The sequence below is a fragment of the Rhamphochromis sp. 'chilingali' genome, assembly GCF_963969265.1.
Source record: "Rhamphochromis sp. 'chilingali' genome assembly, chromosome: 14".
NCBI lineage: Eukaryota > Metazoa > Chordata > Actinopteri > Cichliformes > Cichlidae > Rhamphochromis > Rhamphochromis sp. 'chilingali'.
In genome coordinates this window covers 4,229,669-4,245,324 of record NC_137941.1, presented here as the reverse complement: position 1 = coordinate 4,245,324, position 15,656 = coordinate 4,229,669, and the positions used below count along the sequence as shown (strand labels likewise).

Below are 15,656 nucleotides of genomic sequence, written 5' to 3'. Positions count from 1 at the left end.
TGGACACATAAAATCGGTCCAAAAACATCGTCACATCTGCCTACACATCGCAGCTTGAGCCTAACACCGGGCAGGAGAAAAAAATAAATGCAGAACATATAATTGATTTCTCCTGAGCTTTGTGGAGCAGGGAAATTATTTTACTGCTATTGTTAAATAATTGTCATTATTACCATTGCATTAATAATATAATCTGGAGTTTATATTGCATTCAGGGGTTGAACAGTGTGTGTCTTTCAGAAAGACTAAGTTGCAGGCTGACAGGAAGTTGCAGGTTTGCAGAGTGTGCCTTTTGCAGAACTGAAACCGAAAGCAGAGTCTAAGTGCAGGTTATTTTGAGGAGCATTTGAGGACGAGACACAGACAGTAGGTGAAGAGGTGACACAAAGAGCATGTGAGGTCAACACATACACACACATTAGTTAAATTTATTTAGAGGAACCGTCCTTGTTGTCTCGGCAAGAAAGAGGAACAATTCATTTTAAGATAAGAACGGAAAGTACCAAGCCATGAAAATAGAAGATGATTTTCTGGGTGAAAAGTCATGATGATGTTGATCTGATCTATGTATAAAATGTACCGGTGACGCATGAAGGGGCGTCAGTAAACAAACCCTGATGCTATAAAATATCTGTTCATGCTTTGATTAAGTCGAGGACTACTGGCTGTCTGCGTACAGAGTGTCTTCCCACACGTGTGTTCATTAAAATCATTGTTTGACCAAAGACCTTCTGGACCATGGGTGGTGTGTACTCTCCTTCCTCAACTTTGAACCTTAACATTTGGGGGCTTCGTCCGGTGGTTGAGGAGGGAGGATTGGAGGTTTAGATGGAGAAATTTGGTGGTCTCTGAGGTGGTCTGACGGGCAGACATGAATTCCAGTGGTCGAAGTGAGTGGGCATAAGCCGGCTTATCCAAAAGGTAAGGCACTACCTGTTGAATTATTTCCAAAGTGTGCCAAATTGGACATGATAAAATTTAAGTCTACTCACTAAAGTTACTGGTGGATGTCTGTTTTGATTTTGATGAAAATTTCATGAGTTGATGCAGTTAGAGTTCTGCTAAGAAGAAATGAAAGTAGTTAAGAGTCTGATAAGAAAAGTTTAAATACTGGGTTGAAGTCCCAAAGAAATTGAGTTCGAGTCTCAAGTAGTTTGGTAGGGAATTGGTTATTGTGTTGGTTAGAGTCCAAATTTGGTCATAAGAGTGGACCTGAGCGGTCATTTTGTGAGTTGGAGTCTCCATTGACCACTAGGTTGCACCTGCCTCAGTTATACACTTGTTTCGGGTGTTGATTGTTGTTTCAAAGTATTATAAATTATTTTAGAACGGAACCGTGGGGGTTCTAGGAAGCGCAGAGCCCGGAGGTTACGCTCCCTCCTTGTCGTGGACGCGCGACATTGACCTGTCGGCGAACAGGGTTAGTTCAGTTTGGCTTAACTGTGGGGTACAGGGCATCCTGGAATTAAGCTAGGAGTTAGAGTCTCCTTACCGTTTGGAACGGTACCTGCGCTTTTTTGGTCAGAAGAAGTTGGACTTCGGGCGTGTAACTTTAACCTAAAACTTCAAAGTTTGGGTTGGTTGACGCTTTTAAATTGAGTTAGGGATTTTAGAAATGAGGCCAGAAACAGTTAAAGTCTTGATACTGGTTAATTGGTCGCAAAAAACTCAGGGAGTTTATCCGCTGGGCGGTTATTTTAAATTTGTCTAAAATTGTGTAGGCGCTAAAGCTGACAGATCTGACAGTGGTTGTAAATATAAGACGTCGTTGTAATATAGAATAAGAAAATTTGGTGTGAGAGATCTCTGTGTGTCGAGTCAGTAATGCACTGACTGCCTGCTGCCATTTTTAGATGGAGAGTGTGTGTGCATGCAAATGAGGCAGCTGATGCAGAGCGCATGAGAGGACTATGCTTTCGGTTTTGTGTGATTATTCAGCCCTATAACTATTGTTTGCAAATGTGGATAAATGTCTGCGATTAGAATGCTGGCTTAGTAAATAATAACATTGTAAATATATGAATGGTGACAGCGTTTCAAAATAGAATATAAGAATTGTCTGTGTTTAAAACCAACGTTTAGGTAAGAAGATTTAAGGTGGATTTGAAGGCATAAACAAAAAATAAAAGGGTTACAGTCTGCAAGTGTTGTTAATTCATGAGCTGACTGGATGCAGAGTAAGTGGAGTGGTCATCCTGAGAGGATTGAATGATGCTCTAACTCTGTGGTCAAGTCAGACATAGGTTTTAAGTAACCATGAGCCACTAATAAGCGTGACAGATTAATGAGTATGTGTAAATTGAACTTGTTAAATAGCCTTAATAGAAGTAACTCAATGAACACGCAATGAAGTGGACTTTTTAGGGGTAGTTTACCATTGATACCATAAAAAGCAACTTAATTAGTAGTTCAATAACAAATTTTAAAGATAACCTTTGTTATTTGATAAGAGAGAGAAAAATTCAGGTTACATATAGTAAATAAATAAGGGAATGTTAATCTCTGCGTCATTCCACACTGAAATTTCAATTGTAGGGGATCATTTGGAGGTGAATTGTGTAGGACACGGGGAGACAGAAGAATCTCCCCATGAGTTTTCGGTGTGCATAGAAATTGAGGAGGCTGAACTGGAAGCCTGCCTGGGTCGTTGTTTTTGTTTATTTGAGGGTCTGCTGGAAATTTGTGAGAACGACCACCTTGATATGTGGGAGCCTTCTCGGGCAGCGATTTTTTTGTTAAACATGTGGCAGGCTGTGCAAAATGGAGAAAGCTTTGACATGATGAATAAAGGTGTGAGAGGTATTTCTTTGGTGATGTAAAGTAGGAGGTTTTAAAGTTTGAAAGTGTTTTTAATTTGAGAGAGGCATGAGTGATGTTATAAGAGTTTGAGTTTCTTTTTCTTTCAGTTTAAAACACATAAGTACATACACTTGGTACACCTGTTTACTCTTTGACTTTATTAAAACAGACGGTGTATTTGAGTTTGAATTTCAGTAATTGTATGTTGATATGGTAATTTAGTTTTATGTTAGGTGAAGGAGATGTCCATCTCTGCGTCTTGCAGGATTGAAAGTGAAAGTTGAAGGTTGTGATGTGAATGCTGTGAGTACTCGATTTGAATGATTCTGTGTGAGGTGTACAAAATACTAAATAATAATAACACTATGAAAATTGATAGTAGAGTGAGTGCAAGGTGGTGTGTGAACAGAGGAAGTCTGAGAGAGAAGTGTGTGCGTAGGCAAAATGCAGAGTGTGTGCGTGAAATAAGGGAGTATTGTTTTTACGTCAAGGTTTAGTAGAACTAAAGTAGAACGTCACAAACAAACAAAAGAAGGTAAAATGAAGAGAGAAAATAACTGACAATTACATTAATGAATAGAAAACACACATACACAAAGTGCCATATGTGAAATTATTCTAGGAAGGAATCAGAAGTGAGATAGTTTAATATAAGATGCAATGAAGGAAGCAGCTTACACTCCTCTAATTTCCAGAGCCAGTGTGTTCCCTCCCCTGCCCACTTGGGCCCCGTATCAGGCGAGTATGGAAGGCTGGATAGCCCATGACGGGTAAGATCCCACCTCGAAACCCTGGGACAACCTAAGGCAGGCACAGTCACGATTACTCGGCTTCAGTAAGAAGACGGGACCTGACGGGTAAAGCCGCTGGGCTGAGGCAGAGGGGGTAAGTGGCAAGTGGAGCCCTACCTTCTGGCTGAGGACAAGGAATGCTGCTATTTAAGGTAGGAAATCAGAATTTGGGTTAGTAAATTTGGGGAGGAGAAAATTGACTGTTTAAAGGCAAAATTATGAAGGAGTCTGACACACTGCAAAAGCAAGATATGCAAATTGACATACACAAACAGAAAATGCATTAACCTTATAAAGACAAGACAAGCTCATGGAGTTTAATGCATAGACACTGATTAAACCTGGCTAAGAACACAAACATATGCAATGAAGAACAGCTTGCTATTTTGTATGAATGATACAATGGTGTGAATGTTTAATAAAATGCATTTGAGTTTGTAATTGAGGAATATAAGAAGCCATATGACGAAGGAACTTCCTGTGTGTGTGTGTGTGACTGAGGAAGTGACTTTCAGACGAGGAAGCATGGCAGACAAGAGGAGTATAGATTTGGGTAGGAAATAGTTTATAGTTTAGTGATTATACGTTGTCGCAAGGGGGTTTTATGCTGAATTTAAGTATGTTAAAGGGGGTGATTTTTGTTTGCAAATTGTGTGGTTTTAATGAGACTTTCGGTGTATTGAGGAGGTGAAATTATGTGATTGGTGTTTTTGTTTTTAATAGAGGGAGTTTTAGGAAACATGGACATGTCTGGGAGGGGCCCATTATTTTGTAACAGTGCACTTTAAGAAAACCTGTCAGGTGATTTTGTTTTGTTTTTATGAGCTAACAATCAGCTCTATTTTTTCATTTCTGTTTTAAGCAGGCCTGCAACAGTGAATAACAGCGCTGAAAATTATCGGGAAGAGCAAATATAAGGTGGGCTTTCCAGATTATAATTGGCTGAGGAGAAAGCTACCTGGGGACTGATCAAGGTCGTAAGTCCCTGTAAAAAGGATTTTATGCGAGTCAATCCAGTCCAAAAGCATAAAGAAATATTTTCCTATGGAAAATAAAAAATGACTGAGCTCATTTTGCTGAGGGTGGAGTATCTGATCGTGCGGGAAGCTCCACTATCAGCAAATACATGGTGTGACTGCATGGGAGTGAATGTGTGAGTGAATGTGAGGGTGAATAAATGTGGACAAACAATTTGCCTTTACCAGAGAAAATTTCTGTTTTGTTTTGTTGACTGGGGTTAGATTATGGGATTATAGTATATTGTTGGGAGAATGCCAAATGCTAAAGGGGAAATATTTTTGATGAAACTCAGTTACCATTAATTGAAGAAACACATGACTGATAACTGTTCTGTTTTAAGTTTATTTTTATGACATAGATTGGATCATGAGTGGGGAAAACTGAGCATTTTAAGTTTTGTATAGTATCTTGACACATGAAATGTATCAAGATAAAGGGGGGTTTAGGGTTTATTAATTTAATTGTTTAATAATTTAGGATCATTTTAGGACTTTTGGGGTTTTTGATCATTTGGATATGGTAAAACTGAAACTGTTATTTTTAAGTTAAGGTTAAAGGATTAAAAGTGAACTTGTCACGGTTTGCGAGGCAAGCCGTGTGGAGTTGTAGAAAAGGACCCAAAAGGCGGCAGCTCTGGTGCAGGTGAATATTTATTTACAACGGTGGGCACAAAACAGCACTGGTGGAAAAACAAGAAACCGGAAACCTAAACTGGGTAAGCTAATAACACAAACCAGAAACGAGGATGCAGGGAGGTCCGGGGAAATACACAAGGGACGCAGGGAGACCGAGGGGAAACAACACAGACGAACCAGCAACTACCATAACAGAAGACACAACTTAAATACACCCAGAGAACACAGGGAGATTACACACAGGTGGGGAACACAGGGGATACTGATAAACATAACGAGACAGGGCAGGAGTGAACACAACATTACGCATACTGACGAGAGACTGTCAAAGTAAAACAGGAAGTACACAGAGGTTCAGACAGGAGGAGAGAAAGCACGGGGAGAACACAGACATAACAGGCTGGGGGAAACATGGAATAAACACAAAGAGAGACGAGAGCTCATAAATACACAGAGGGGCACAAGGGGGTAAGAGTCACAAAGGGAAAAAACACTTAGGGAACACCACAACAGGACACCTCAGAAAACCTGGCCTAAATAAGGAGCGAAAATACAAGGAACCAAGAATACTGGGCCAACATGGCCCAGGACCATGACAGAACTGAATCCTGTTTAGAAGATACAATGCCGGTTTTTCAAAGCTGTGAATAATTCTTAGAGGGAAAATTAGTGAGGGTTGAAGGAGTAGAACAGCTTTGAGTTCTTTTTGATTTCTAGAAGTAGTGGTTATAATGTAGGCTTACACATACAGATATTACATAGGAGGTATTTTTAGGATAAAGGGGGAGCTTCTACGTAGAAATGATTTGTATACATATTGCATTTTGTGCTTTTAAAGGAGTTGTGGCTCAAATTTGTCTCTGGAGGGTCACGAGCCTTTGGCTAGCGCTATGATTAGCCAATCTACTGTGAGGATAATATGAGTTCATGAAGGATTGCACACGCTTACAGACACAGAGTTAAGAAACACACATGACAGTATTGATTCCAGGCAACAGGCCTCAAATTCATTTAGCTTTTAACTGAACTTAAAAGAAGGACCAAAGAGGAAGGAAAGCATATATTTTGGTTAAGTCTGATAAATTAGAATTAGAAGGTATTGTTACATTAAAGGGAGCAAATGAAATAAAAAGGCTATACCAAAATGGGTTATAACATAGGAAATGTGAGGTTAAAATGAAGTTAACACATAGGAATTGTTTCAAGGCAGCATTTAGCTATGATGAAATGTATACAGGAGTAATTGCTTATATGCTTAAACTTAATTGATTAGAATGGGTGTTTTCTTTTGGATCTTTTGGAGTAGAGGAACTTGCAGCAGCGACAATTTGTGCACGGGATGTTGATGATCAGATAAGGGAAAAATAGAGCGAGCAACCGGACGTGAAAGCAGGGCTTAAAGAGTTTAAAGGGATGAGTAACGTTGAAGAATATATATACATATAAGTCAATAAGTTAAGAAGATAATTAGGATCAGGCTTTTGATTAAAGAGTCCCAGATAGGATAGGTTAGGGAGGTGCAGGAAAAGGTGTTTTGTTTCCTTTGCAGAAGATCTCGGCGACCACAGGAGGGACGAGGATCCTGGAGATCTCGAGGTCCGAGACCACCAGAGAGGGTCTGAGCGAGGACACAATGTATTGCGACCTCTGGTGTTCCAGAGGTCGAGAGAGGGAGTGTGGAGCAGGGAAATTATTTTACTGCTATTGTTAAATAATTGTCATTATTACCATTGCATTAATAATATAATCTGGAGTTTATATTGCATTCAGGGGTTGAACAGTGTGTGTCTTTCAGAAAGACTAAGTTGCAGGCTGACAGGAAGTTGCAGGTTTGCAGAGTGTGCCTTTTGCAGAACTGAAACCGAAAGCAGAGTCTAAGTGCAGGTTATTTTGAGGAGCATTTGAGGACGAGACACAGACAGTAGGTGAAGAGGTGACACAAAGAGCATGTGAGGTCAACACATACACACACATTAGTTAAATTTATTTAGAGGAACCGTCCTTGTTGTCTCGGCAAGAAAGAGGAACAATTCATTTTAAGATAAGAACGGAAAGTACCAAGCCATGAAAATAGAAGATGATTTTCTGGGTGAAAAGTCATGATGATGTTGATCTGATCTATGTATAAAATGTACCGGTGACGCATGAAGGGGCGTCAGTAAACAAACCCTGATGCTATAAAATATCTGTTCATGCTTTGATTAAGTCGAGGACTACTGGCTGTCTGCGTACAGAGTGTCTTCCCACACGTGTGTTCATTAAAATCATTGTTTGACCAAAGACCTTCTGGACCATGGGTGGTGTGTACTCTCCTTCCTCAACTTTGAACCTTAACAGCTTTTATGTGATCTATAGTAGTCTGACATATAAACAGTACATTAGGCCGAATAAAGGCTCACTCAGAAATGTCTCACTCAGAAACATCGCTAATTTCAATTTTGCCACTACAGAACAACAGAGAACAAAAGAGAGCTGCAGTCTTGGGGCAGCAGTAATTAGTTTCTGTGGTAAAGAGAGACCTCAGCAGGCAGTAACAGGGAGTGCAACAGTGTGGTTGAGGCAGCCATGGCAGTCGCATTGAACTAGAAGAATTATTATACTTACCTGGTGTGCCAAACTGGATACAATTCTCCAGAGTGCGTACAAAGTCAGCATCGCTCAGTTTAATAACATGCAGGTTATTGGCCTTCTCCATATTTTTCACCCACTTGTTGGCCTGGCCTTGAGGATCGATCATCAATGGCCACCGCCTGGCATTACTACACACACACACACACACACACACACACACACACACACACACACACACACACACACACACACACACACACACACACAGCAGTGTGTGATCAAATGAGGCCACCTTGTCAGTGAGAAAGATCTTTTTAACTGTGAGACATACGGGGTTGGGGGGAATGCTGAAGAACAACAACTGCGATGCAGAGAGCAGCTGAGAGGTGAAAACGCAGTTAGACAGCTCACAGCTGGATAGAACCCCAGTGGCAATAGTACTGTGACTACAGCACAATTTTGTTCTTCGTTTACACCAGGGGTCGGCAACCCTGGGCATGCATGCCACAGCTGGCACACAAGGGGTTAACTGATGGCACCACCATAGCTGGACTGGCCATGCGCGGTATGCCCAATAGTGATTTTTCATTTTTATGTTGTTGTTTTTTTACGGTATAAACAATGAAAGATGGTGGATTGGCCAGATGCTGGCAGATGTGTAAAAATAACTCAGTTGTTTGGTGGTGGCAATGGAGGAGCTTCCAATGAGGCCAGCAGGTGGATGAGGGAAAGGGGAGGCAGGAGGAGGAGAGACCCGAGGCGGCCACCGGTCTGACTGTCAATGAACTGAACTTCAGGTAAGAAGTTATGACCTGCAGTCTATCTGGGTCAGATATAAACCAAATAGTAGTTTATTTTCGTTGTGCTGACTTTTTACAGTCAGTTACAATAACTCGTACTGCGTACTAGCTAGCATGACGGAGTTTCTATACAGCTGGGTGGGTGCTTTGATGTTGCTGATAGTAAACTTTATTTTATTCATAAGATTACTTAGTAGAGTTGCCAACCATCCCGTAAAAAACTGAATCGTCTCGCATTCAGAGAAAATATTACGCGTTTCGCATTGAGCTGAAAAGGAACACAGTTTGTCCCGGACTTCAGCTAGAATGGAAAAGACACAAAGCTGGAGTTATTCTGTCGTTATGCTGTCAGCTGCCTCTTCTTCTCTCATTCTCTCCCACTCCCTCTCTTTTTGCTATTTCAATGATCAGCTGATCGGCTTTTCTCTCTTGTTTGTTTAGAACCAGAACCTCTCGCCACAAGAACAGTTTCTTCCCCTCTGCTGTTGGACACATGAACAATAACCACATGACTGTCCCCGCCACTAACACATGACCCTACGCTGTGTCACTGCATCATTTCATGTCTGGCACTGATCACCACCTGCACTCATGTATATATCTTTCTACGTAGCACTCTTAATTCTTATTCTCATGTATATATCTCATGTATATCTCATGCACATATCTTTCTTTCTACATAGCACTTTAATTCTTATTGTTTGCACTGAAGCACCGCAGCAAATTCCTAATGTTGTAAACCTCAACATCTGGCAATAAACCCATTCTGATTCTGATTCTGATTCTGATTTATCGCCCACTTTGCACCAGAAAGAGGAAACCAGCGGATGTCGCGTTAAACAACAGCAGCACGTTTAAGCTTGATCAGCTGTTGTTAGAATTTATTTAATATTAATTTCTAGTATCAGCTGATGTTTGCTGGAGCCACAGCTGTAAAGCTGCTGGTCATGATGTCAGTTTGGTTATCTGGTGAGAGGGAAACATGAAGATGAAACCAGGAGATGTCCTTACTAAAGATGGCACGATACCACTTTTTTATGTCCGATACCGATACCGATATCATAAATTTGGATATCTGCCGATACCGATATGAATCCGATATAGTGTTTTTTAACCAACAAAACTGTTTTTAAATATCTTGCTGCATTTTGCAAGTCTGCAAGTTCATACTCAAGTTTAAAACAACAACTACACTAGAGCTATTCTGCTATACCTGTATACAAAAAAAATATTTCATAGTTCAGCAATACTGATCAATCTAATAAACTTAAACCTACACCATCCTCCCTATTCTGGTATTTTAAAGAGTACTTAGTGTAAATATTAAGCAACCTAACTAATAGGGTTCCAACTCCCAGCAACAACAAAAATAAATAAATAAAAAATAGGGAACCACCCCTCACGCTCCACCTCATGATGCTTAATCGACGTAATCAACCTTAATTTGATGCAGTGCGAAAAAAAATGCACAGAAATCAATTATTTTTCAAGAAATATTAAATAGATTCAACATCTTTCTTCAACAAAATTGCAGACTGCACAGATGGTACCTTCCCAAAGTAAAGAGTACTATAGCTTACTAGGGTATATATATTAGACTTAATAGTCACTATATACAGTAATTGACTTCTATTCATTTTACATCAAATTAAAACTTTGGGTGTAAGATTCGGATAATTATTTATTAAAAGCTAGACATTTTAAATGAGAATAAGAAAGAAAAGTATGTCTTTGTGCCCCCTTTTCCCTGTTCATGCCCTATCGGCCCCCCTGGCTAAACTTTGCAAGATCCGCCCCTGCACAGTTACCAGCCGTCAGCTACGTAGAAAAGATCCTCGAGTAGAAAGTAAGATTAAATAAATTCTAACAACAGCTTATCAAGCTTAAACGTTCTGCTGTTGTTCAGCCGCTGGTTTCCTCTTTCTGGTGCAAAGTGGGCCAAAAACAAACAAGAGAGACGGACTCCCGACAGAAAAGCCGATCAGCCGATCATTAAGCAGTTTCATGATTGAAGTAGCAGCCGGAGAGCGAGAGGCAGTCGCTCGTTAAGCTTAACGCAGGAATGCTTTACAAACATTCAGAGATGGACTTACACACTTGCTTTACTTCTCTCGGGGATAACTTTGTCGGAGATGAAATGCCGAGTTGCTAGCAAAGCTCCACATGCTATCCAGACCACCGACAGGTCCCGCATGCCACAGCCGCTCTATCACGTGATGCATACTGCTCCGACGTGCTAACGTTCTGAGGTGAGTTACGGCGTGTTGCAAGTTTTGTGAGGTGCTTTCGTGATATTTAATGGATCGGATTACATTTTTTATTTTTCTCCGATATCCGATCCAGTAATTTAGGTCAGTATCGGACCGATACCGATACGTAATATCGGATTGGTCCATCTCTAGTCCTTACTGAATCATCAGAGCTGAACTGGTGATGGAGAAACAGGTTTACCTTTTAGGTGACATGAATGAGTTGATGGGAAGTCATGAACTGTTTCTGAGAGACAACTAACAGCTGGTAACGGTGCAGGGGCGGGTCTAGCAAAGTTTTGTCAGGGGGCCAGGCAGGGCATTAACAGGGAAAGGGGGGCACAAAGAAATACTTTTCTTTCTTATTCTCATTTAAAATGTCTTGCTTTTAATAAACAATTATCTGAATCTTACAACTAAAGTTTTTATCTGATGTAAAATGTATAGAAATCATACATAAACCAACAAGACAGTGTATATCACTGTCACAACCAGAGATGGGCAGTAACGCGTTACAAGTAACGCGTTACTGTAATCTGATTACTTTTTTCAAGTAACGAGTAAAGTAAGGGATTACTATTGCAAAATCGGTAATTAGATTACCGTTACTTTCCCGTAGGAACGCTGCGTTACTGCGTTACTAAAACCGTGATTTTTTTTGCGAGAATGTCTCATGACAGTGACGTAAGCAAGTGCGACGTTGGTGACAGCAGCTGTGTGCAGATCAACAATGGATAATATATCGAGTGCGGGAGAGAGTATGAGCGTGCAGCGTTTAAAGTGTGGAAGTACTGACCTTACTTTGAGTTTGATTCCATAAAAAGTGACAAAAACATTAGCGTCCATCGTGCGTGGGAAGAAAACTTCTTTTTACAGCGAAAAAAACCCCTAAACTTCCGAGCAAGCACCGAGTAGCTACGACGTGATGGGAAACTCACAGAGACACTCGCGCGGATTCTTCAACTGACCGCAGCACACCTACACCAGGGTAACCCTCCGCCTACCCTGCTCCTGCTTTACAGGTGAAAATAGAGCAAAAGGACCGCTGAGTCTTTGACTTTATTTATTTTCTGCTGTGTTTTACTTGCATCTGTTTGAAAGAGTGAGTGAAAACACAAAAAATATTTTATTTTATGTGCTGGAATGTGTAGAAAATAGGTTTAAATGTTAAACTAATTTATTCAAGTCAGAGAATGTTGCATATAATTAAATGTTTTGCTTGATGCATAAAGTTAAAAGATTAAAACTGATAAAACAAGTTAAAAAAAGAGACTTTTCCATTTGATTACATTTTGTATGATGGATTATGTAGAAAAAGTAGAATTGGGCTGAAAGATCTATCGCTTTATCACCTCTTCAGGTTGTAAATCGTGTTTTTAAAAAGTAACTAAGTAACTAAGTAATTAATTACTTTGAAAATAAGTAATCAGTAAAGTAACAGGATTACTTTTTGGGGGGAGTAATCAGTAATTAGTTACTGATTACTTTTTTCAAGTAACTTGACCAACACTGGTCACAACAATGTTCATTTTTATTCAAAGGCTTTATGGCTTTAATACCTGGTGGGCCGGTCTCTAGTCAAAATGCCCGGGCCGGTTTTTTGTCCCAGTCCAGCCCTGGGCACGACAGTGACTTAATCTGAGAAGGTGCATTAAAAAAATAAATGGCCGGGCCCGCGGTGCACATCGCAAATTAGCTCGCATAGACACATTAGTTGTGCCGCTTCTTAATGACGGTATCTTAGCTAACACCCCCAACTACCAGATTCAACTTGTAATTGGCTAAATTCCGACACTTCAAATGCTTCAGGAGCTGTCCACTCAGTGCAGCATCAGCCCCACGGAAATACACGGATATATCCGTAGACTCGAGATAGAATTCACTATGTGTTTTCAGGACTTTCAGGTGTATGGACCAATGTTTTCTTTTCTGATCAAACCAGAAAGGTTTAATGAGCAGCTGGGTTTGTCTCGCATTAACTGGCTGGACACAGAGGACATCGAAATGCAGCTGATTGAACTGAAAAGCTTGACTATGTGGGGGTCAAAGTTTGCAGAACTACGAAGGCAGCTGGAATCCATAGCTGTGTGTGTTCATGGAGCTTGCATTTTCAGCTGCTGGACATCACTACCTGTCAAGTTTAACTGTCTTCAGAATATTGCAGAGGCATCATTGACAATATTTGGCTCTACATATCTGTGTGAGCAGATTTTCTCTCAGGTAGCCGTCTGAACGCTGGACACTCGGAGACCTGTGTCTCTGAGTGGGAGACCAGAGATCAGATTAACATGTGTATCCCTGTATTAACAAACATGCCATATCGCTCAGTTTATTTTTCTTATCATTGTTGTGAGGAGGCCATAAATAGCATTTGCATTTTCTGTTGTACAGTTCATTTGCTGTTATGGATCAAAAGTGTCTTTTTTTGTTTCAAAATAGCTGATAACTATTCGCTGATAGCTGCCAACATCTGGGAATAAATATAATTCTATAAAGTTGTTCTATATAGTGTGTAACTGTTAATATAGAGCATTATTACATTTATTGCTAATGCAATTATATGGCACATTGACTAGCACACATCATCAGAAAGGTTGCCTACCCCTGGTTTACACAAACAGTGTTATTTTTTTACCATTCATTTTAGACAAACTGACCTATTTTATCCTGGTTCTTTGTTAATCCACATGTACAGTGACCTCAAACACAGCATCTAAACACATTCCTGCAGAGTAATAAAATACCCTTGTCTCTATTACAGCAACAATCCAAAGGTGCAGTGCACCTCTAAAGTGCTTTGGTGAAAAGTCTATTTCAAGTTCTCTTTTCTCCTTCTATTTTTGCCTTTGAGAGATTCTCAAAATCCTGTCTTTCTCCTTTCAATTTAATTCAGTTTTCTGTAAAGAATTCACATACAAGATCATTTAAGTCAAGTCCATTTAAGTCACAGTGAATACAATGTTAAACATTACGGTAATATTTGGGCCTTTGAAAGTTGGACTTCAGTACTTACGAGATTATGATTGCGTTATCTATGGAGAAGCTGTCCGATGGCAAGCCAGCGATGGTCCACGTGCGAATTTTTACTGCATCACCCAGCGATTTCATTAGAGACATGTTGTGGGAGCATGGGATCTCTCTGCTCTTACAAAGATTCATCCACTCCTGTGTCTGATCCTGGAAAGCAGCAGATTACTAGTAACGACTTTCTTCATTTTCCTAGATGCAGACAAACACACTAACCTGCTACCAAATACATCACCTGCCCATTTTACCTGAAGACACTGGTGTACCCAGTGTTCTTTTTAAATTTCTGATAGCTTAGTTTAGCTAGTGTGTTAGCACTGCTGAAATTCATCTTTTGGGTTAAAATGCTAATTTGCATTTCACTTTCAATAGCAAACAATAAAAATACTGGTGACTGCCAGTGCTTCAGTCTCCAGGCAGATACACCTATAGTATCAATTTCAAAATCCTACATCGTCTTGTTCTTAAGTTATCACATTCACAGGCTTTTCAGAAAACTTACTCTACCCAGAGAAGTGGAAATCACTGAGATTTGAACTCATCTGAGATTTTTAGTAGATGCACTTATGGTACAAAGTTTCTGTTTTATTTATATAGCACCAAATCACAACAAAAGTGGCCTCAAGGCACTTTACATTCTGAGGTATAGACCCTACAATAATACAGAGTGTTCACCGCGTTTTCAAGTTATCACATTCATAAGATTTTCAGAAAACTTGAAACATTTTCGTTCACAAATGTAGGTGTTCTTGCCACCTTCCAGCTACAGTGACAACAACATCAGCTTTTTATGGCAGAGCCATAAAAAAAAGTCATTAAGCTATTTTCAATACAATCTATGGTCTGTACCTGTCTGTAGCTTGACGTGAATGCTCCCAGGTAAGCTACTATGCCTGCTGAGATGAGGATGTCCCCAATCAGGTTATTGTAGAGGTTTCCAAGTTGTAAGGCCATTTCACTCCAGCGAGTCTTCTCCCCACCCAAACCTCCAATGAGCTGCTCTGCTCGCTCCAGCTTCTTACTGCAAAGATCGACCTGGAAGATATCATTACAAAAGGAAACTGAACAACAGTTCAAAAACAGTGTACTTGATTCCTGTCTGTGTCATATTCTTTTCTTTGTTGTTTTTTTGGTGTTGATGAATAACTGCATACATTTGTTTACATTCAGTGGAGAAACTGCTGACTGTTATAACATTAACATTAACATTTACAGAACACGTAATAGATATGATCATTTCCAGTGATCAGATCTGTTTAAAATTTCAAATATGGCAATTATTAAAATCAATTGGATTCTCCATCAGAGATAGCAAACCTGACTCTCTAGGTCAGCTTTCTTGTTTTTATTGGCATCCAAAGTCTTCTGAAGCTTTGCAAGTTTATCTTGGACTTCTTTTAGAGCAGCCTGCTTTTTCCTCAAGCCCTCCATGGCCACCTTTAGCTTCCCTTCAGCCTGTGCCAGCTTCTCTTTCTTTGGAGCCACCACCTTAGCAACTCTGAAAAACATATAATCTTATCTTCATAAATCTAAATGTGCAATACATAAGAGTAATTTACTAGATATGTGTGAAGTACAGGTGAAACAAACCATTATGAGTTAGTTTATTTTTACAAAATTACTCATCTACACTGCATAAATATAAATTAACAGATATCAAAGTTCTGCAACTTCTTGACTGCTTTCAGAACATAAAAGATGAAATACTTCATACTACGTGGCAGCATGAAAATATGAATGAAATAATATCTCATCTTATTGTTT

The 15,656-nt window shown here is 39.8% G+C and overlaps 1 protein-coding gene across 1 annotated transcript in view; it reads right to left on the bottom strand.

The window, feature by feature from the left end:
* The window catches only part of dnah7 (dynein, axonemal, heavy chain 7), an 86,084-nt gene that overhangs the window by 23,233 nt on the left and 47,195 nt on the right, over nt 1-15,656 (bottom strand). The window contains exons 46-49 of the mRNA XM_080901961.1: nt 15,210-15,390; nt 14,742-14,927; nt 13,879-14,042; nt 7,850-8,004 (exon numbers count right to left, since the gene is read on the bottom strand). Of these exons, the coding sequence (XP_080758087.1) occupies nt 7,850-8,004; nt 13,879-14,042; nt 14,742-14,927; nt 15,210-15,390 (686 nt within the window). The remainder of the gene's footprint in view (nt 1-7,849; nt 8,005-13,878; nt 14,043-14,741; nt 14,928-15,209; nt 15,391-15,656) is intronic.